General features: G+C 50.2%; 1 protein-coding gene across 1 annotated transcript; it reads right to left on the reverse strand.

Annotated features, from left to right (window-relative positions):
• Positions 1-215: 215 nt before the first annotated feature.
• Positions 216-18584, reverse strand: BCL6 (BCL6 transcription repressor). The gene is made up of 10 exons (XM_083868384.1): positions 18492-18584; positions 9810-9848; positions 8636-8803; positions 7316-7537; positions 6194-7177; positions 5433-5614; positions 4180-4347; positions 2984-3114; positions 2431-2568; positions 216-1542 (listed from the first exon to the last, which is right to left on the reverse strand). The coding sequence occupies exons 3-10, from the start codon at positions 8794-8796 to the stop codon at positions 1399-1401; spliced, it is 2130 nt and encodes a 709-aa protein (XP_083724510.1). The 5' UTR covers positions 8797-8803; positions 9810-9848; positions 18492-18584; the 3' UTR covers positions 216-1398.
• Between the last annotated feature and the right edge of the window lie 4387 nt (positions 18585-22971).

A 22971-nucleotide genomic window follows, 5' to 3' on the forward strand; every position in this document is an offset into this window, starting at 1 on the left:
GATCCAGAGCAAACTTGGGTCTTGCTCAGACCCCCTGCCAGGGGCCATCTTCACTTGAGGCTGAAAGAGGCCCCTGCCTTCAACACAGGGCCAGAGGCAGATGAAGCCCAGAGTTCCCACAGGGCTCAGGATGCTCAGCTCCCTCCTCAGGCACCAGCCAGGGTTTAGAGTGCTTAAGGGGAAGGACAGGCAAGAACAGACCTCTCACTCCATCATACATCACTTTTCTTCATTTTATTCTTTTATTTGTACAGCTATATTTTACAGAACGCATTAATGCAGTTTAGACACAGCCCAAACCCTGTCTCCCGAGATTGTTTATAACACAAGCATGTAAAATAAGACAAAAAAAAAAAAATCCAAAACAAAAAAAAATAAAACATTCCCTCACTAGAAAGTTCCACCAAAACTCCTTTTGCAACATCAGGCTGTACCTTGAAGAAACTGAGCTCAATATAGTCCATACACTGAAAACTTCCATTGAAAAGAAAGGCACCGTGCGAAACCACATTTTACATATATACAGACTGAGAACTAGAACAAAAAAATTACACTTTATTATTATTTTAAATTCCTTCTGCAGCTTTGTTGGTTTAATACACACTTTTTTGTAAATTGTAAACCTTCACTTGCAAAAAAATACAAATACACTGATGCATTTAGACAAAATATTTTCTTACTTGTACAGATGCAATACTTTAAAATATCTCCTTAAGTGCTCTATCATAATAAAGATTCTCAGAGTGGCTTCTGCCTGCAGAGTCCAACTGAGCCTTTAATGCATTTTATATATTTTTAATATAGCTTTTTTAAAGGTCTATATATATTTATTTTATATATATATTTATATATTTATATCTATATATATTTACAACTCTGCCATAGATTCCTTCACCTTTGGTTAAAAAAGTTAAAGCCCTCTCTTTAATAGCATACTTTCTCTTTAAAAGAACACACATTTTGCATACAAAAGAAAAAAATCTGTTCCCATAAGTCAACATTACATTCCTCATCTTCAAACGGCAAAGGCTGTGAAGGTTAGACTCCAGAGTTTATCAACACTCCACTGCACAGACATTTAAAATGACTATTTTAAATTTTTTAAATGTTTTATATACAGTAAGATCTGAATAATTTTATTTTTTATTTTTGTTTCACATAACTGGGAAAAATAAAACCCGTGTATTTGTAATTTTATGGTTTTTTTTAATTTCTAATGGTTTTCCACCTATCTGTACTAAGGGTTTAGAGGCACTCCATCATGTGATGAATATTTTTTGTTTTTCTCTCTCTCTTTTTTTTTTTTTTTTTTCTTTTTAAAGTGTTGCAAGTATCCTTTGGACAGCTTCTCCCCTCCATGCCCCCCAAGACGACCTCCTCCTGGGAAATCCTGTGCCTTCAGCAGGCCTTGGGGAGCTCGGGAGGCACCTCGCTGGCCGAGATGCGGTACTGCACCTTGGTGTTGGTGATGGCCCCGTGCTTCTGCCGCAGGTGGAGCCGCAGCTGGCTTTTGTGGCGGAAATGCAGGTTACACTTCTCACACTGTGGGGAGACAGGCAAAGAGACAGGGTGTGAAACGCCGTGCCAGGGGACACGTCCTCCCCTCGCTGGCCACCAGAGGCCCCAGGACACTGCACCCACTATACAGGTGTGCGAGGGGAAAAGTGGGAACATGGTGGGAGGAGCAGCACCTGGGACACCCCATCTCAGCTTTCAGCAGCATATATTGGTTTATGGGATGCACAAAGGGCAAAGTCCCTCAGGAGATGACTCTGGCTCTGACAGATATGGCACCAAGCTCCATATCTAGGTGATCAAACCAGCTACAGGGCTATTTCTGGAGCTGCTTTTGACCTCTGCCAAGCTGGATGGCTCCAGGATACTTGGATGTCAAGCCCTGCTTGGATTCCCTTTCTAGCAGATGGTGAAAGCCAGGAAAGCCCCAGGAAAGAGCTGGGAGCCCACAGGGCTGCAAGCAAGGCAGGTAAGACTGCTTGCTGGGTGCGATTATCACCATCAGAGGGGAGCTCAGGCCAGGCTGTCTGCTCCTTTCCCCCATCCCCACACACCACAGGCAGCTGTAATTTAAGCCATAGCTATTTGAAGAAGTGTGACCTTCCTCCAGATGGGGTGGAAGAAAAGAGCAACTAAGATGTACCCAGCCTGGGCTGCGTGTCAGTGTTTCCAACACAGCCACGCCTGAAAAAATACCACATCAGCATCAGCTAATGCCCAAGAGGGAAATGGGGCACGAGAAGCAGGGATGTGACCTTGGTGCAGAGCCTCAATGAGGCTGGCAAAGGGCATCGGGATGCTGCAACCAGCCTGTGCAAATGCCCTGGTGTCTTGCCAGTCCCCGAGGCTTGGCAGCATTGTCCCCCAGCCCAAGCTGAGATTCCCCACCACCAAAAAAAAAGCAGGGTCACTCACATGATACGGTTTCTCTCCTGTGTGGATTCGAAGGTGACTTTTGAGGGTCTGCAGGTGCCGGAAGCGTGTGCCGCAGATCTCACAGGGGTACGGCTTCTCCCCGGTGTGAATGAGCACGTGAGCACGGAGGTGGGCCACCTGCAGAGGGCAGATCTGGGTCAGGACAGCTCCAGGGAGGACGGCATCTCACTGGGAGCAAGGGTATCCATGTGGGAATGGGGTTTTTCCCAGACATCTTTTTTAGTCTGCTGGGTTATAGCTGGGAGTCAGGGCCATGTGTCTGAGCTCTGATATCTCCAGTCCTTAAGAGCAGAATGGCTACAAGCAGCAGCCAGGCCTCCTTACCAAGCCAAATTGTCCCTCTTGGACCTTAAGGTCCGTATTTATCCCACAACACCATGGGAAGAGATCCCAAGGTAGCAAGCTGGGCCATCATGAGCCTCCTCCCTACCATGAGGCATCCCCAGTCTTCGTGGTGAAGATCTGCCAGTCTTGGCCAGAAGATCCATATCCCACCACCCCAGGCACCATGGGTTCCAGAAGTTACACTCACCTGGACAAATCTGGCCCCACATGTCTCACACTTGTAGGGTTTCTCCCCAGAGTGGATGCGTGTGTGGGTTTTCAGGTTGGCTGGTCGGTTGAACTGTGCCCCGCAGATGTTGCAGCGGTACGGCTTCTCTCCTGTAGAGCCCAAAAGAAAGGGTGAGGGATTAGCTACAGGTGTGCTCAGCACCCAGGATCCACAGTGCTCCCCAGAGTTAAGTCACTTCAGGTGCCAGGTCCCAGGGCATGAAGCACTGGCCCTGGCTCCTGTCCCTTTTGGAGATGGCTGTGGACAAGCAGCATTGAGTGGGTATCTACAGAGCAGGGTGAGCTCAGGAGGCAGCTTTTCTCTTTTGGATCAGGAGCTGCAGCCTGCAGGGCAAGAGAGGAAATCAGGCAGCTCTGCCAGCAAGGATTAACAGCATCATTTCTCCTGACCCTGTGACAGCAGCTGGCACCTACATCTCCCTACAGCTCTCAGTAAGCACCCTTGAACACTGCCCTGGTACTTGTGTTGTCTCAGTCCCCTGCACAGCTCTCCTGGAGCTCAGCTAAGACTGTGGGAATTTGGATCTATTTCAGTGCAGCAGCACAGAGTCCTCAGCCCAGACTTCCCTTCCACAACTTGTGAACTGGCTGTTGACATGTTAAACATTAAAAGCCTGAAATAAAATAAGCCCTAGGTTTGTCAGCAAATGACTAAACCCTTAATATCCTCTTCCTTTCTCAGCTTTCATTGTGCTGATTCACAGAGTCCATCCATTCACAGATTTTCCCATCAGCAGAGTTTATGCCAAGCTAGATGTGACCTGGATTTTTAGGATGTAAAAATAAATCTCAGACTTCTCCCTACTTTTTTTTATGTTTTTTTTTTTTTTTGCTTAAGTCTACCACAAAGTTACTGGAGGCCATGCATTTGCTCCCAGTTACACATTTTACATGACACCTTTAAGAACAGTGCTTTACAGCAAAGGAGCTTGAGTTCCACCCCTGCTGCAAGGGCAGGTATCTCCCCCATTCCCAGGTTTGGTGCTCTGTCCAACGACTCCCTGGCAGTGCCAAGTAAAGCACCTTGCTCTTCCCATCAGGGATAGCTTGTGACACAGAGTAGAGGATGCTGCACCAGGCACAAACCCAGCCATGAGCACCCACATGCTCACCAACCCACAGCCTCCAAGGCTGTCCCCAGAGCCAACACTGTACCTGTGTGGACGGTTTTGTGGCTGGCGAGGTTCCCCTTGTAGCGAAAGGAGGCCTGGCAGCGGTCACACTTGTAGGGCTTGTCACTGTGGACTTGCAGAGAATGTCTCTTGAGAGAGGCCTCCTCCGAGAACCGGCAGTCGCACTCGTTGCAGAAGAAGGCTCCGTTCTCTGGGAGGGCAGAGAGAGGAGCAATCAGATAGACAGCACATGGGTCACCTTCTTGATAGGCTGCAGGATGGATTTGGGATGGAGGAGAGGGGCAGCCAGAGCAAGTGCTGGAACAAGCAGCCAAGTGCAGATGTTCACATTCAGTTGTGCTTGCACCGTGCTGTTACCTCCTGGCCTTGGACACACAGGAACAACATGCATGGTTTGAGAGCAAACTCATCACGAGCTCTCGTTGAGAGCTCGCTCCTTTAATGACATACAGGCTACTACAGCCAGCATGTCACCTGAACATCTTTCAGGGAGGTCCACAAAAGCACTCTAGATATCAGGCATCCTCTCTAAAGGATGCTCAGCTCTGGAGCAACTCGTGCACCTTTAGAGGTCTTTAATCTTTACAGGTACAGAGGTCTGCCTTGAGCTTAGGAAGGTGATCATCACCCAAATCATGAGGCAGGTTCCCCCAGTAGGAGGATGTCCAACTCTTAAGTGTTGTGTTGAGTGTTACCACAGTGAGGTTCCCTCCTTGGATCTCTGCCCATACTACAGGTGGCAATGCTGCATTCCCCCTCCCTGAGCTACATGCAGATGAGTGCACAGATACCTGTTTTTGGGCTTGTGGGGTTTTGCAACAAGATTGCATTATCATTATCTGCATTTCCCCAGATGTGCACACTGATATAAAGATATCATGACGGATGCATGAGACATGCCAGCTTGCCCAATCCCCATTACAGGTCATTACATCTGTCAGGCTTGTTCTCCTGTGGTTCTGGTGGGGTGGGGTACACTTGTTTCCTGTCCTTACCTGCCAGGTTTGCAGCAGGTGACTAACCCCCTGCACAATGTATCTGGATGGTGCTGGGGAAGGGGAGGAAGACAGCAATTCTTATGTGCATGTGTCCCTCATATGCATGCACATAGCTGGGCAGGCATTTAAGAGGGGGCTGTAAAGCACTGTGGGATCCACCAGCATCTGGGACAGGTCTGACTGTGTGTTTGATCATAGGGCACACAGTGGTGGGTCCCTACATTGCACAGCCCCCCAGCTGCTGGTTGAAAAAGACGACCAAGGATGCAAGACTCACCACAGCTGGAATCAGAGTATTCAGACTGGGTTTCCCCCATCTCTTCTCCAAAGTTTGAGCCAGGGGTATGAAGGCACATCTCAGTATGTTGTGGGGACTGGCAGCCACAGGAGCTGCACTTCGATGAATGCATGTACAGTGGGGACTGCCCTTCGCTGCTCCGAGGGGACCCGTCCCGGGACCTGTGGAAGGAGAGCAATGGACACAGCTGTGAGAAGGCTCCTGCTGTGCTCAAGGCACCAGACCCTTCTTTGCACCCCTCCTGACACAAGGGACACAAGGGACATCTTTGTGGTGAGCTGCACAGCATAGCCCTGATCAACAACAGGTCCTTAAGCCTCAAACCTTCAGATGCCCATCACCAAATGGCCTCAAATGTCTTTAGGAACATCCAGGTCCAGAGGATAGCATATTGTTCTCTGATATTTTGGCCATTCCAATGCTTACAGCCAACAAAAACCTTGAGCTATAGGGAGTCTGGTGGAAACATAGGCTAGGCAAATCCAGAGTCCAGAAATCATCCAGAACTGCCCAAATTACCCAGTGTTCCCAGCTCCTTTGCCAGTCCGTGCTGGCACCACTACCTTGGGGACACTCAATGCCACTGGCAGCCCTCCGCCAAATGCAGGGGCTTCCACCTGCTCATGACTGGACCTCCCAGGCTAATGCTACAGATATTTCACACTTACAAACCCTCACCAACAATGCAGGAAGTCCTGTTTCTCAGGGGGGAGGGGCACAGGGGGTGGAAGTCTTCTCACCTGTTAACAATATTGTTGAGTCTGCTGGCTTGTGGGATAGTAGAGTCTTCACCATTCACACTTATCTTGGTGGGGGATTGCACATTGAGATGCTCTGGCTCCATGGACTGCTGGCAAGTGGACATGGGCACGTAGGTGCGAGGAGAGAGGGTTCCCATCTCGTTCTGGTCAGTGCTGTCTTGCTTGGTGTTCTGGTTGAGAGAGTTGAGGACAATGAACTTGTACTTCTTCCAGTTGCAGGCTTTGGGGTCTGTGGGGCTCTTGGTGAAGAGGGAGCTGGAGTTCTGACCGATACGAGCATTCTTGCTGCTGCTGGACTCAGTTGGAGAGTTGGGCTGACAGTCTGACTTCTGTGGGCTCTGAGGGCTGATGAGTCCCTTACGGTCCAGGGGTGTGTTGGTGGGCTCAAAGTGCTGGCTGATCTCATCCTCTGAAGAGGTCCTCTCCTCCTCTTTGGCCACTTTATCACAAGGGAAATAGGGATTGTTCCGGACTGAAGGGATGACAGGTTTGGGCCCAGAGGCCACGCTGTAGTGCATGTCACTCCTGGGTTCTTCAGCAGCACCTTCTTTTGGAGCATAGATGGTGGCGTGGCACATGTTGGCAGAGATGTCGGTAATGGTTCTCACGTACTCAGTGGGGATTGTCCTGGAGCTGTCGCACGGCAGGATCCTCTCCTTGGGGAAGGCACCTGCCCTTGAGAGTTCAGAGAGAGGCATCCTCATCTCCCGCAACTCATCATCCACGAGGAAGCTATTTAGAGGGAGAGGGCTGTATCCATGGTAGGAAATGGGGGATCCAGACAAACTGTTGATCAAGCCAGGTGCAAAGGCCCTCCCATTGCAGAGGGACCCGTTTTGAAGAGGCATGCCGTTCTCTGAGACGTCTCTGCTCCGATAGGCCATCACCTCTGGGTGGCCCAGCATCCTTCCAGCCAAAAACTCTTCCCTTGGGGTCTTCACAGCAGACACCATCTCTGCTTCACTGGAATGAGGGAAAACAGAAGTGAGACAAAGTAATTTTCACCCCCTAAAGATACATTTGCAGATACTTTGTCAGTTCTTCCCCTGCCCACCCAAACACACAGTCCCAGGCTCTTCCAAGTTCACCAACTGCACTCACCTAGACTTGACAAACCTTCGGCAGGTGTCAACCACGTGCTCCATCTGCAGGTAGAGTGCTGTGGCCATCACAGCCATGATATTGTTCTCCCTCAGGTTCAGACGGGAGGTGTACATGAAGTCCAAGAGGATGCAAAACCCCTCAGGGTTAACTTCAGGATCCAGATTGATGACATTCAAGTTGCACTTGAGCTGGTCAGTGAAGATGCTGTAGAAGAGGCCACTGCAGAGGGGTGACAGTAGAGAGGATAAGTGTTATGACAATTCAAAGGCAAAAAGGAGAATTTGTATGAAATCCCTGAGTACAGAGGGGTTTGTGAATGAGAAGGGAGGAGGAGAAGGCAATTACAGAATTCCCTGAGCTTCCCCCTTATTATCAAGCTTGGTTTCTCAGCTTAGTAAGCGTCTTCTGCACTGCACTTTTCCTAACTGGAACAGCCTGCTTTTAGATCTCACCTGCTCAACAACTCCCCACTGCCTCTGTTTAGTAATTCCCCAGCTTTTTTGGTTTTTTTCCATTGTTGTTCTTACCACCATCCCCTGCCCACTATGACTCATTTCTTTCAGAAGCCTCTCAGGGTATCCACACAGTCTTAAACCAAAAAAAAAAAAAAAAAAAAAAAAAAAAAAAAAAAAAAAAAGGGAGAAAACATTGGCAAAACATTTTTCAGACACTTTAATAGTCAAAGCTTGGCTTTTTGAAATCTTTACATCATGTCAGCAAGAGAACCTGGAAGGCATTTGCTGTAATTCAACTGGGCAATGGTGAGATATTATTTAGCATTCATTGCAAAGCAATTCCAGCAATCTTAGAGGCTGGAAAAGGGATTTCAGACCCCATCAGGCTTAAAAAAAAAAAAAAAAAGGAAAAAAAATGATCAACTAAGGTGGGTACAGCCAGCAGTCTGGGAGTCAGGGAGGAATAGCTCTAAAAATAGCAGTGGCAGGGGACACCTTGGTCACAGAGGACTCAGTATAGTGAACATCCAGCCCTCCCTCTCCTCTCCTATCCCTGTGGCACATTTGTGCTTTGCCTTCAGGGATGTGCCTCACATCTGCAGTGCTCCTGTTGAGCTCCATGGGCTGTATGTGGGCAGATGTGGGTACACAAGGAGAGAGGTGAGAGCAGCACACTGGAGTGAAGCAGTCTCAGCTCTAATCCCATTACGGGTACAAATTTCTTGGCAGCCCCTTTCAGTTCTGCTTCTCTGCCTCTGATTCCCCGTGAATCCCTCGAGCCCCTCACAGGTCTGCAGCAGTGCTTCTGGAGGCCAAAGGCTGAAGGAACAAGGAGGCAGCCAGGGAAGGACCCAGTTCTCACCTGCAGGCCATCAAGACTGTTTTGTGGGCTCTGAACTGCTCCCGGTTCACAATGATGACAACATCGGTCAAGATATCCCGGCTCCTAAGGCGGTTGAGGTTGAGGAGGACGTCGCTGGCGTGGCGGGTGAACTGGATGCAGCTGTCTGCCGGCGAGGCCATCGTGAGTCTGTGAGACAGGAGCATCAGAGGAGGATGAGAATAGAGAACAGCCAGGCCAGCACCCTAAACCCAGGGAAGAGATGGCTGCTGCTCTGGGACATGCTCAGATGGCCAACTGCTCCTGCTATGGGAGCAAGCAGCTCCTTGCTCCCAAGGCAAACAGTTCTGCACCACACCAGGCTCTTGCCAAGCTGCCTAGTGAGGTCCCGATAACGAGACCTGGCACGTCTCATCCCACCCATCAAGCTGGTGGGTGAAGGCAATCAGACCCTCCTGAGGATTAGCCAACCATCTCCTCTTTCTCCCTGCCTCACCCATGGCAGCCACACCCCAGTCCACTCCGCCCACTCAGGCACATCTCCACAATGCTTCCAACATAGCTTCTAGCTTTCCTATCTTCCTCAGGAGCCATCCCCCTCACTTGCGTGATATCTGGCTGTAAATCCAGCCACAGGAATCAAAACAAGCCTTAAGGTCCCAATTGAAGGTGAATGATTTCAACATCTGGAGAATCCAGCCCACAGTGGAATACCAGCCCTCAACCCAGGAAATTACTTTCCTACTCCCAAGTGGTGGTCACTCTGGAGAAGACCTGTCCACCGTTTCCCAATTAACTGGTAAGGAGTAGAACTCATCTAACCTGCTGGGCTGCTACCCACACCATGGCCCAATCCCTCCCCATGAGCAAGGTTTGGGTTAGTCGAGGAACATGAAGCCTTCCCCCAACACAATGTGATCCATTCCAGAGGTGTCTTCCCAACCAGCACCCAGGATGGCCCATGTCTCCCTGAGATTTGGGCTGGAGTGCACATCTTTGGTGTCAAATTCTTCCATGATCAACTCCCTCCCATAATCCTGACTTCTGCTTCCCCAGTGGCACGTGAACACACAGCAGTTTTTTACAGAGCAGCTGCTCTCCCGAAAACAAATTCCAGCTGGGTCTAATGAAACATTGCATTAAGGAAAGGGGGAGAGAGATTAGGAGAGAAAGCACAAAATTTAAATTTACATACCCAATGCCTCAATTCACAGTCCAAAAGTTTCTTTCAAACCTACAAATAAATCACAAGAAAACAAACACCACATTAGCTGGTAGTTATGAATTGGCTGTAGCAGGTCACAAGGCTGCTATTTCGCTCAAGTATCAGTTGGATAAAAGCTAGAGATGACAAACCTTCTACTCTCCAGTAAGGTTAACATTTGTTTCTTCCGGTACAGTACGTTCTTATCACAATCACAGGCTTTGAGAATCCAATCATAGCTTCTTCCACACCCTCTAGCCCAAACCATGGGCGTATGCCAAGGAGATTTTCATTTCCATGACTCAGGAACTTAAAGGCAGGTGGGGAAGGGAAGTCAAGCGAGAATTTTCTCACCACTTCTTGTGGAGATAACTCTTCCCCTGCCAAGACTGAATTCCTGTCCGGTGCCACATTCAAGACCCATGCCATACTCCTAGCACCCTGTTAACAGGTATAACAGCCACACAAACATTTGCTGCCACTCTGCTCAGAAGCTCACATGCTCCAGCCACTGGTGAAAACTCCCTGGGATGGGATTGCTGAACAGATTTGGGAGGATACAGGCATCAAGTACCAAAGTGACTTGGCCAGGACTGCATAGGAAGCCAGTGGTGGAGACAATGATGATGAAGAACAAATGTCCCTTCCCCCTGCTGCTGCCAAAGCCTTCCCTTAAACCACAGGCTGTGTCTCCAGGCACTGGAGGCACTCCAGACAATGTAGCTGGGACAGAACAGCAAGGAAACCCAGGAGTTAATTGCCTTCCAGAACTCATACTAATCCTCCAAACTTTACTTAAAACCAAAACCAACTGACTTGGCACCAATGCAGGAAGAAGGTCTTCAAGCAGTTGCCTCAGGCAGGTAGAAGCACAATAAATAAACGAGCCAACAAACCCCAAGACCTTCATCACACTATTTTGAGGACCAACTTCTGGACTATAAAGATTGCCAGGCAATTTCAGGAAGCCAAATAATCCTTGTGAAACAAGGGATTGTCAAGTGTTGCCTTCCCTCTCCCTTGCTGTGCAGATCTGGAGCCCAAGCTCCCCTCCCATCCCCAGAGCCACTGGGATGAAGAGATGAGATTTAAGGCAAGGTATCACGTGCGAAAGCCAGAGGGTGTCTTACAGCTTTATTCCAGCCATCAAACACAAATCTTCAGAGCTGCTCTGAGCCTGGCCAGCTTAAAACTTTATGCACATACAAAAAGTGACTCATTTCCCAAATACTGCAGACTCTGACCTTTCTGTACATGTTCACTGCCAGCCACTCACTACTGTCAATTGCAAGCCAAAGGACTCACAGCATTCTGCAAGGAGCCCAGCACATACCCCTGTGCCCACATGGAGCAGATGCGTGTGCTTGGAGCAGCAGGCTGGCACCCCAACCTCAGCCACAGTGGCAGACATACTCTGCCAGGCTCCAGGGTGTCACCTCAGTGTCATAGAAGTGAGGAGGTGACCCACTTGTAAACCGACAAAGTTACAAACAACCAGATGAACTGTGTACCCATGAGCATCATGTGAGAAGCTGCTACTGTCACCAAATCCTCTTACTCGCAGTGAGGGCACAGCACTGCTGGGAAACACCCAGCTTCTCTCCCAGAGCTGGACCCCAGCACAGCCCCCTCCTCACCCTTCCAAATTATCCCTCCCAGCACAGTGCTGCTGCAATGTCCACAGCCCCAAGAGGTGGGCAGATGCATCCCAAGCAGTTCCTGGCTGCAGGATGTGGGCATGAAAAGGGAAAGGGACTTTCCTTCCCCTTGCTGTGCTGAGTTGGGTTAACCCTGCCCCTTCCAGCCCCTGCACACAGCACTAGCTCTACACCCCAGCACGGCAGGATACACAGACCAGAGACAACAGGATTGCAACAAGGACCAGCAACTAGTGATGGGGAGCAGAAAGAAACACTGCAGCCAAGCACGGTCTTTGCCATCTAAACCCCCCTCAGGCTCCTCCAGGCTCAGCTGGGGCCAGAGCATCATCCCACACCCTCGCCTGTAGTTTTCCTGTCCTGTACCTTGCAGGTTTGGGCTCTCCAGCAGTGCTCGAGGCTGTCTGCCAGGGTTGGTTGTGCCCATAGAGGACAGTCTTGAGTGGGTGCAGGTCCCATTTTGGGGGTGGCCACACAGTACAGTCACTGCTGTTGCCTTCCAGGAAGGCAATGGGTCTTACCCCAGCGGTTCAGGGAACAGCCCTTCCCTGCCGGCACCTCCCCGAGAAAACCCATTCCTGGAAAGGAACCCGGAGCTGGCTCTGCCTTCCCTGCAGCTCTGTGAGCACAGGGAGGGTGTACCTTCATGTGGAGGAATCTCTTTCAGCTCAGCCCCATGCAAAGGGAGACCCTCTTTGCTCACTTACCCTAGAGCAGAGGGGAGAACCAGGGACTTCCAATCCATTTTTCTGCCATGCCTCTCCATTGATCTACTCTCCCAGATAGTTTTCATCCATCCTCCTCCCACTCTGTGCACAGGTGAGAACTTCTTGCTCCCCTCTCCTTCTTTGTACAGGGGATACCGTGTGGTTTTAACCCTTCTCCCACCCCCAGTCCCATAGGCAGGGAGGAGGGTGTCAAACACTCCCCCTCCCTGGGCCCCAGTCTCCTACCCCTCCAGAGCCTGCAGCGCCGACTCACTCACTCACATCACCTTAGAGGGGTGGCTGGGTGAAGTCTTCCTTCCCCACAGCCTCATCCCACACAGAGTTCTGAAACTGCCCGCCCAGGGGAAGCTCCATCCTGCCCTCCTCCTCCCCAGTCCCTGCACCCTCCAGGGTCCCAGCCCCATGGGAACATCCCTGCTTGCCTAACAGGGCATGCTGCCAACTACCTCTCCACCCTGCCAAGGAATGCCTGGTTTCTCCTGAACAGGGATCAGGGGGACAACCAAGAAAATGAGGTGGGGTATGGGTGGCTCCCCCAGCACAGCCATGGGTGCTACATGCCACTGTGAAGAAGATGCTTTTGGCTGTGGGTGTGTGAGTGGCCAGCTCAGCTTTCTGATACCATGCAATCTAGGGACACTAAGCGTCCTTCAGTTGTCACAGCAGACTTTTATTAGTTCAGTAGCTTCTGGTTAGTGTCTAGGCCAAAACGTGTCTGGGTTAATAATAACCCATGAAGAGACTGAGAGAAGTCCACAGCGTCAGCACAGATCAAAAGCAGCATCACTAGTGCAAGCCCTGTCGTATTTTCCACCGTACCCTTCCGTGAGCGGATTGCACTCACTCTATCGAGCGGTCTCAATCTGATCCAATTTCCTGCCAGCAAACAAATGTTTCTAGGAAATGCAATACATTATCTGGATGGGTTTATTATCAGCATTTGGAACCAGGAAAACTGCATATTTTCTCGAGCGCCGCAGGGAACTTTATAGTTCATACTTCAAAAGAGGGTTTAAAGGATTGCCCTTGAAAGCTGGCCCAGCTCAAGTCTCCACATTGTTTTGGTCTTTGCAGAAGAAAATGCAGAGGAGGGAGGGGGTAAGCACACTAAAACTGCCTCCAATGTTTTCCTACTAAAGAGGACTCCCCTGCTCTCTACGGAGCCAAGCTCTGGCTGTGAGGCAGAGGCAGCGCGTGCCCTTGGGAAGCAAGGAGTTGAGCCTTCCTCAGCATTTCAAACGACCCCAAGCAATCTGGCACATTAATTTTTCAAGGGAAGGCAGGAACCATGTGTTCTGGCTGAAATCTAGGGAGCTACTCCAGAGAACAGAAGACGGAGTCCGTGCCCTGCCAACACTGAGCCCTGCACCGAGATGCTGACCCGAGAGCAGGGTGCAGCCAGAGCCGGGTGTCCCCAGCAGCTGAGCTGGGTCCCTGGCCCTGCTGGGCTCCAAGGAGGTGTCTGATCATCCCTACTTCACACTGGGACAAAAAATTACCAGCTGGCACCTGACCCTCCCTGCCTCTGAACTCCTGGGGCTGAGGGTGGCACAGCTCCTTCTGGCAGAAAGGAGCTGCTCTGGCATCCCGCCTGGATGGGATGAGACACATGCACAGCTTGGGGTGCCTTGGCCAGGGCAGAGACACCCCCTTGCCCCTATATTTAGCCAAATGGATTTAAGGACACATATTTCAAAGAGTTTCTAGTCCTACAGGACACCTTCTTCAAGACCCATTTAGAGCCCCCTGTCCCTGCAGTGTGCTTGGCTCAAGCTCTCTCCTCCATAAACAGGGGTCCAGTATCCCCCATGGGCACCTGGCACACAGCCCCAAGGCAGCAACTGACCAAGAGAAAGAGGGGAAGGAAAACCATACAGATCAAAAATTTCCTGCCCCTCTCCCAAATGCCCCTAGTTCTCTCTCTGGTTTAGATGGGAATCTAAATTAAAAGCCCACTGACATTACTGGGGTTTTGAAGCAGTCCTGAAGACTACACACTTGCTCCAATTTAGGGGTCTTTTGGCTGCCAGCATACAGTAATCCTAACACATAAGATCTAGCTTGGATTTTAAAAAGAGGAAAAAAAAAAAAGAAAAAGGAGGACTACATTTGCAGTCTAAATTTGCAGTCTGAAGGAGCTTACTGGTCAGATGCTGACTTTTGGATACTGATCTAACCAAACTGCAAACTGTGAACTCCTGAGGTTTGCCAATGCCTGCTGTAAACATGGAAACCAAGTGTCACTTTTTGCCAAACAGAAGAATGGTTTAAAAATAGATCTAGAGAAGAATACAGGCACTCGGCATACAAGGCTCCCGTTTATAGACTCCCATGCCACTATAAAATGGAGCAAGAGGTTATGAGCACACAAGCAACTTTCCACCAAATTTAGATTTTACCAACTTCTCAGAAACGTGAAAACAACATTTCAGGCTCCAGCTGAACCAGTAAAAGCTCTTTGAGTGAAGTCCTGAGCCCAGGTATTACAGCATACGGACTAAAACAGGCATGTAACAATTCTTCAACCTTAACATCATAAATATATGAAGGTACCTAAGTTGCACACTTAGAAATGCACCTATTGATTAGAGCATAATTTTATTCATCTGTGGACTTTGTAAAAAGGTTTTATTTTTCATGGAGAATCCAAATAAAATGAGAGGACAGTCCAGTCCTACCACAGAGGACTGGCACGCAAAGTTTTACCACCTGTATTTGTATGGGGTTTGGAGGATAATGTTACTGTTTACTAAGAAAAAAAAAAGTGCTCCAAACCCAAACACTATTCCTACAAATTATTATTGGGCTACTGCAGTTGGAAGCTGAACGCTTTCCCTGTTCAAGGGAAAAAAAAAAAAAAAAAAGGAAAAAAAAAAAAAAAAAAAAAAAAAGAAAAGCATAGCTTTACAATATATCCTAAATTAGGCAAAAAATCAAGGGCAGATTAGCACCACAACTTGGAAAGATTTTCACATGTGATTTCATGACCAGACCCAGAGAGAACTCCATATGGAAATGTCAGTGACTTTAATAAGCACTCGGTTGTTTCCAATTAGGCTCCTTAAGTAAGTTCAGTGGCATCCAGAGTTTCCTCTGCCACCTTCCTCCAAGCTGGCAAGCATTTTTTTTTTTTCTTTTTTTAACGAGCAGTTAATAAACATGTTCCCACTCTCCCGAGGCTGCCGGCCCCGCCAGCCCCGCGCGGAGCGGCGGGAGGTGACACTAGATGGCACCAGTTCGCTTTGCTGCAGGAGCAATTTTTCCCCTTGGAAAATAAAACACCCCAACCAAACCTGGAAAACATATAATTTTGTCGATGTAATTCTGTTTCTCTTAAAACGCGTCTGAGCAACATTATTTTTATGAGCTTTTCCAGCCTTGTTTTGAAAAACTTAATGTTTCTGCTGGGTTTATTTTTGTACCATCCAACAGCCGGCTGAATCCTCCCTGCACTGCAAACAGGGATGTCTAAAAAGTGTCACAGAGACTTTTGACGGATTTTTTTTGTTGTTGTTGTTTTGTTTTTGGGGTGGGATTTGTAAGAATCACTTCTCATTCCAACTTCTTCCTTCGCAATAATAACTAACCAGTTAACCTCCACTTCCTCTCCCAATATTGACTCAGACAGTCAGAACTGAGGGGGATTGGAAATTGGAATTGAAATGCATCTCGAGAGATCTTTGATCTGTTTTGCCAATCAAAATTGAACACCGAGAGATGAACTCTTTTCTTACTGGAACAATGTAATAATCCATTATTCTGGAAAATTTCTAGACGCCCTTTGAATATTTTAATGGTTTGGTGATACGTTTATGGGGCACATGTTTGCCATCTGTAATGCAAGTTTTTAAACTTGGTATCCTACCCTTAGGAGAAAATAACAGAATCTTTGGTTCTGCCTCTCTATGCATATATAAAGAGAGGATTCCTTTAAAATATTTTTAGACCAATTTTTGAACTGTAACCCCCTCAAGGACTGGAGGAAGGAGCCTGCATTTGCTCCTAAAGTTCTTCTCTTTTAAATCCTTTAAACAGTATGGCAAATTATTATTTTTAAAGCATTCAATATCTCAGGAGAGGAATCAGTAAGATTTCCAGATTGAATAAGGGCCTGATCCCAAACCTGGCCCTGCTGACACTTCCACTAACACAAGGAGGAATCTGGCCCAAGACAGATGTCAGACCGATGTAGCAGCTTCTCCCTGAGCCTCATCCGCCTGTCCCCAGCCTCCCTTCACACTGATCCTCTGCCTACCGAAGTCAGTGGAAAAAACTAACCGGGGAAGGGTTTGTTTTTGTTGATTTTGATTCATGATTTTAAGCCCACATTTGCCTCTTCCCTGGAAATACAACAGGGGGGTCAAAGGCAGCTTTTTAGGCACATCTGAGAGGCTGCCGCGGATTTTTCTAAACAAACGCCTTCCCTTCTGTTTCCCTCCTTCCCAAGAGGCGATTTCATAACATTTCATACTGTGACTTTGCAAACTCCAGGCGGGGGGACGGCGCGGGGGGGCCCGGGGGCGGCCGGGAGAGGTCGCTGCCGTCCGACCACGAAAGTTTTCATAACAAAGTTGGGCTTTTTCGGTTTTGTTTTGCCTTTTATTTTTTTTTTTTTTTCAAGGGTGGGGGGAGGGGGAGCTTTAAAAAAAAAATTAAAAAAAATATGCGCACATAAGATCAAGCACCTAATAAAAACAATAATAAAAAAAATACCAAGAAACCAAAACAAACAGCGCTCTCTCTTCCCTTCCTTTCCCTGCCCGCTCTCGGCGGAGCGGCGCGGGGTTTGCGCGGCTCCAGGAATAGCGTGTGGCCGGGGGCCAGCCCCGCGCCCGCCGCGGCAGATTTACGAGCGCCTGTCCCCGCGCCAAGAGCGCCGCGGTAGTAAACACAGGGGCAAGGCTGCGCGGGGGGCAGCGGGGGCTCCGCACGCAGCGTCCCCTGCATCCCCCGCATCCCCCGCCCGGCGGGGGCCGCCCGCTCCTCCCTGCGGGCGTTGTTGTTGTTATTATTATTATTATTATTTTAAGCCCTACGCTGATATTCAGAGTGGCTTCACACACTTTGCCCCTTCCCGAGTCCGGCCCCGCGGTGGGTTCCCGGCCCCGCCCGCCCCGTCGAGGGGAGCGCGGTCCCGCCGCCCCGGGCCGGAACCCGCGGTGCTCCGGGGCCGGCGGCGGCCGAGCCTCCCGCGGGCTCCCCCCTCCCCGGGCAGGGAAATGCCGCAAGTCTCCTCCATCCCCGCCCGCTCCGAGCCCGGGCCGTGACAGATCGCGCCGCGGCCCCGCCACAGGTTGCAAAACGCACCGGCCCTTTCGCGGTTGCGCCGGGGACGGAATAACAATAATAATAATAATAATAATAATAATAATAATAATAATAATAATAACGCTTTAATAACAGAAACGGAAAGAAACGGGGGCTGAGGCGGGAAGGCCGGGGCCGCCGAGCCCCCGCCAGCCCCGCTCCGCGGCGGCGAAGCGACAACGGCGACACAACAACGCAAACACCGGAAAAAAATTAAAAAAAAAAAAAAAGGGAGAAAAAAAAATTTAAAAAAAAAAAAAAAAAGAAAAAAAAATAAAGGGAAAATAAAATAAGACAGCCCGACGGAAGGCTCCAGCCATGGAGCGCGGAGCCCGAGTCACGCCACAAGCCCGCGGCCGGCAGCGCTCCCGCCGTCCTGCGCCCGCCGAGCGCTGCAGGTGCAGGGAGAGCAGAGAGAGCAGCAGCCGCCGCCGGCCCCCCGTCCCCACCCGGCCACCACGCGTGCGGGAAAGCCAATAATCCCAGATAACCGATAATCCCCGGGAGAGGACAACCAGGGGAGACACCCCCACCCACCCCGCTCCCCTCCCCTTAGACACGCTCCCAGCCTTAAAGACACGCAGGGACCCCTATTTCCCAATTTTTTTTTTTTTTTCTCGCCTGACAGAGGGCAAGGAAAAAAAAGGGGAGGATGTGTATGTGAATTAAATAAATAAATAAATAAGGCAGAGAAAAAAATTAAAATTGAGATGATAATAATAATAGTAATAAAAAAAAAAAAAAAAGGGCACCTGCAGCGGGAAAAGGGGGGGGAAGGAAAGAGGAGGGAGAGAAAAAAAAATGGGTAGAAATATATAGAGGCGGCTCCGCGCCAAGCGTCGGAGCGCGGCAGGGAGGGAAAGAGGAGGGAAAAAAAATGGAGAGGAAAAAAAAAAAAAAAAAAAAAAAAAAAAAAAAAAAAAAAGCGAGCGAGAGAATTAAAGGGTAAAATCGGCCGCGGCAATAGAAGCAGCAATCACCTGGTCTCCGGGCTTTCCTAGAAACTCCTTGCATCACCACTTCTAAGAACCCCAGTTCTAAGAATCAACAGAGCCCAATTCTCGGAATTTGAGCTGCGGACTCTACCATCGCGCCGGCCATGGGGAGGGCCACGGACCTCCCCCCTCCGTGCCCTCCCCGCCGCCGCGCCCCTCCCGCTGTGCGCGGCCCCCCGGAGCGGCCTCCGGCGGGCTCAGCGAGGGGGGCCCGCACAGCCCGGGGGGGTCTCGGCGGCGGCGGGGGTCCCGCCGTGCCGCCCCCCGTTGATGGCGGTCCCCGTTCCCCCCCTCCGGCAGTGGTCGCGCCCGGCCGCCGGGTCACGTGGCGGCGGGTGCTGTCGGTGACGTGGGGCGCGCGCGGGCGCGGAGCAGCGCGCGCGGCGGGGACCGAGCAGCGGCGGCGGCGGCGGGAGAGGAAAACGGGGGGTCCCGGGCTCGGCTCCGGGCGGTGCAAACACACATCACACCCCCGCCACCACCACCACCACCACCACCGGCGGCCTCCGCTTCTAATTTTTTTTTTTTTTTTCTTCTTCCCAAACCTCTCCGAAAACGAGCGAAGAGATCTTGGGGAAAAAATGCTTTTATTTTTTATATACATATATATATATATATTTATATATATATATATATGTATGTTAATTATTATTTACCATTATATATTTTTATTTATTTATTTTGGGGGCTGGGGGGGGGGTCACTTTTGGGTTTCTGAAACACCCCCCGCTAAAAAATACCCCAAACTAACCAAACAACCCAGCGAGCAGAGCCAAGAACCAGCTGCATTGTTCTGGATTTTCACTTTTTTTCTTTAATTATTTTTTTCCCTCATTCAGCTTTTTTTTCTTTTTTTTTTTTTTTTTGCAAACAGCCACACTCGGCTCAGGGCCTCCAGTGGGATTTACTCTTGGGGAAAGAAGCTTTTTTCTTAAAGACGGCTCCCCATGAACTCCCCATATTCGCTTTTGGTTTTATTTTTTCCTTTTCTTTTTTTTTTTTATTTCTTTACCAGAATACTCCAGACTAAAAAAAAAAAGAAAATAGATTTTGATGATTTTCTCTTCTTTTATATTTTTCCATCCGTGTTCTCTTTTACTTTCCAGGACACTCGAGTGGTGGGTTAATTCTGTGTAGCTGTTTTGTTATTGTTGCAAAATAACCTGTAAGTCTGTAAATATTCTGCTTGTCTGGAATTGTCGGACTGTGCTGGGGATGCAAAATCGCTTTGGCTTTTCTGGAAAGGGATTTTATTTCTGCACTTTCTGGCTCTTGCTGTGCAAAGGCCTTTGCTGGGAGGTGGGAGGGGGGGTCCTGCAAAGCCTTGGCATTCGGTGTCTCGGGCGGGTTTCGGGGGGTGCACAGGGAGGGGACCTGTCACCCCAACCTTCCCCCTGCTCTGTGCAAACGCAACTCCCTCAATGTAAGTCTCTGGGGATTTCTCGCCTCTGTCCCCCAGCCCCGCGGGTTTATTTCCTGGGGCCCTGCACTAAGGCTTGTGTTTGGGGCTGGTTCAGATCTCTCATTTGGCTTTCCCGGTGGGTTTTTGGGCTGTGAGCTGTCCCTCGGTGTGGTGGGGAGCGGGGCAAGGCGCGCTCCGGGCTGTGAAGGCATTCCCGGGCCCTGGTGATGAATAGAAATTTGTTTACGAGAATCACCACCGCAGGTCACGGTGCCCTCGCTCCGCCGGGGCAGCCGCTCGGAGCTGCTGATTCCAGCCCTGCCGAGCCCTCGGAGCGGCCACGCAAAGTCCCCGGCGCTGCCTTTATTTTGATTTCTCAGCTGAGCTCTTGAACCGAAACGTTTTAAAGCAAGGAGGGTTGAGGGGTGATGGTGGTGGTAATAAATTAGGAAGAAAGCCTTTCTGCTAATACGAGTCGTCATTAAAAATAGCCCGGTGGCAAGTCAGGGATGGCACTCCCGGACACCTGAGGTGGTACAGATGTGCTGGAGAGGCGGCTGCCCTGTAGTTAAATTGCAATATGGGATTCCCAGGGATGAGTGTGGCTGGAGCTCTGTGACTTGTGCGGCCCCGGCCCCGGGCAGGGAAGGGAAGGGGCTCCCGGCAAGTGACCGAGGGAGGGACGGACCCAGGAGCTGCAACTCTGTTCCGGGATTTGATTTGGGTTTTTTTTTTTTTCTTTTTCCCCAGCAATGAAACTCAAAAGAAAGGGGTTGTCGGAGGCGATAGATGTGTTGTTTGTCCTTTCTCTGCAGTGTGTGTGACGCTTTCGCTTTAGCCGGAGCGCAGCGCCCGCGGGACGCTCGGGAGCGGCGGCGGGAGGAGGGAGGGCTCTGCCGCTTGGGGGATTTTTGGTGGAGACCCGAGGTCGAGCACGGCTTCCGTTCAAGTAGCACTCTTACGGGGGTGATTTCTCACTCTGCCTGGCCACAGCCAAGCCGGGCTTACATCAGAGTTTCCATCCTAACCCGCCTCGTTGCGGGGACATAGGGAGCAGCCAGCAGCATCCCTTTCGGACTGGGAACTGAGCGGCCTGGGCGCCTTTGCTGAGCTTTTGGCCTTTCTGCTCTGCTGTCATACCTTCTCCTACTCCCTCCCTGTCACTCTGGGCCCGGCTGCAGACACCCATGGGCTCTTGCCACTCGCCTCTGCTCCCCACTGCTTCCTGCTGCCCCAAAGCCGCAGTGGTCCCTGTGGTGCCTTGTTGGGGACTTCAGGGAGCTGGGGATGGAGTCATTTCCCTGGGAGCCCTCTTGCACCATCGGCCAGAGGGATTGTTGCTGAGTGAGGCCTTGCCACCCTCTTCCTCTGCCTGTTCCAGCTCTGGGGAGCAGCACGGCAGGCGCTGGCAGTGGTGGTGGCTCCCAGGGCAGCCGTGTCCTGGTGGGACAGCTTCCCCTGCCTGCACAAACCGACAGCAAGTGTCTTCTCTTTGGGGGAGAACTGTGGCCCCGTGGTGGGGAGGGTTGCTGGCTGGGAGTGTGCAAAGCCACCAGCAGCCCCATTTTGGCTGTGGGATATTTCTCAGTGGCCCCGGGTTTGGTGTGGCTCCTGCACACCCACGAGGTGCCTGTGTGGGACGTGGAGGAGCAGCAGCAGCTCAGCTCTGCCTGTGGGAGGCTGTGGCAATCCCGCTGACACCCCTCTCTCAAAAACACCCTCTACGCTGCACAGAGCTCCTCACCCAGGGAAGGGGTTGAACCCTCAAGTGCTGCCCCTCAAAGTGGTGGCAACGCTGGAACAGGGGCAGTGCTGCTGGGAAATGGTCCCCCTTGGAGTTGGCAGAGGTATTTCTGGTCATGCTGGAGCAGCTCCAAGGAGCAGGAGCAGAGGCAGGAGCAGTGCTGGGCGTCGCCACAGGTGCCTCACACCCTCCCATGGATTGTCCCTCTCCAACTTCTTCACGGCCTCCCCTGGCAAAGCTACTGGGATGAAGAGCAACCCCTCTGCCTGTGTGCTGGCGTGCAGGGTGCAGAGAGTGTGAAATTTTTCAGCCGTCCCTGGGAGCTGCCGTTGGATGTTGAAGGGCCTCGGAGCTGGAGGTGCTGCTTGGCAGTGTGGGGAGTCCCTGGGCTTGGGTTGTTTCCCTCCAGGGGACACAGGGCAGGTTTTTATGGTAGATCGAGGCCAGTGCGTAGTTTTCCCAGGTGAACCGCACTCCTGGAAAGAAGTGCCTTGTCTTCTACAAAACACTGCTTAAATAAACAGTACCCCACTATAATTTTTTCTTTTGAAATTAACTCCTTCAGGCCATAAGGCTTCCCCATCCTCACACAAAAATAACTGTCAGGACTTTTAAAGAGGAAAAAAAAATACGTCCAAGAGAGAAAAGTTTAGTCTGACAGAAGAGAGGCTGTGAACCTCTCCCCTTCCCCGTGGCCCTCGAGGATGGGTTTCAGGAACAGCCTGCCCATTTTGGAGCTGGGTGCTGCCGCATGAACGTTACTTAAAAGGAGTTTTGCGCATATTAATGCGAATGCAGCGAGGCCAGGCAGCACAGGGACAGCCGAGTCCCTGCCTGAATTCAACTATCTTGTTTTCTAATCTAACCTACTTTTTTCTTTTGCTATTTTTTTTTTTTTTTTTTTTGGTCAGAGACCGGTGCTTTGTAGGAACCTGTTCTCAGTGCAATCTCAGAGCTTTTTGTGGGTGTCTGATTTCTGTAACACGTTTTGGTTTCCAGTATGAATGTAATGTACAGGGAACATCATGACACTGCTCTAGGTGTATGTGATCTTATCTACCTGACATTTAAGTTTTTTTTAAACCGTCCAATTGGTATGATTTGCATAAAAATCACATGATTTTACTTTTTTTCCTCCTTTTTTTTTTCATGCATCATCATAACAAGCTGCTAAGGTTTACCAGGCTGTTTTGTGCCTGTCAGCATGAACACGGGGCCCGTTTCTCTCATCTTCATTCCTTCCTGGTGGAGGCTGGGGATGTGAGAGGTGGCACTTGGAGGGGACTTGTGATCTTAGCCAGCTACTGAAATCCTTAATA

Source organism: Zosterops lateralis (genome assembly GCF_965231275.1).
Source record: "Zosterops lateralis genome assembly, chromosome: 10".
NCBI classification, from domain to species: domain Eukaryota; kingdom Metazoa; phylum Chordata; class Aves; order Passeriformes; family Zosteropidae; genus Zosterops; species Zosterops lateralis.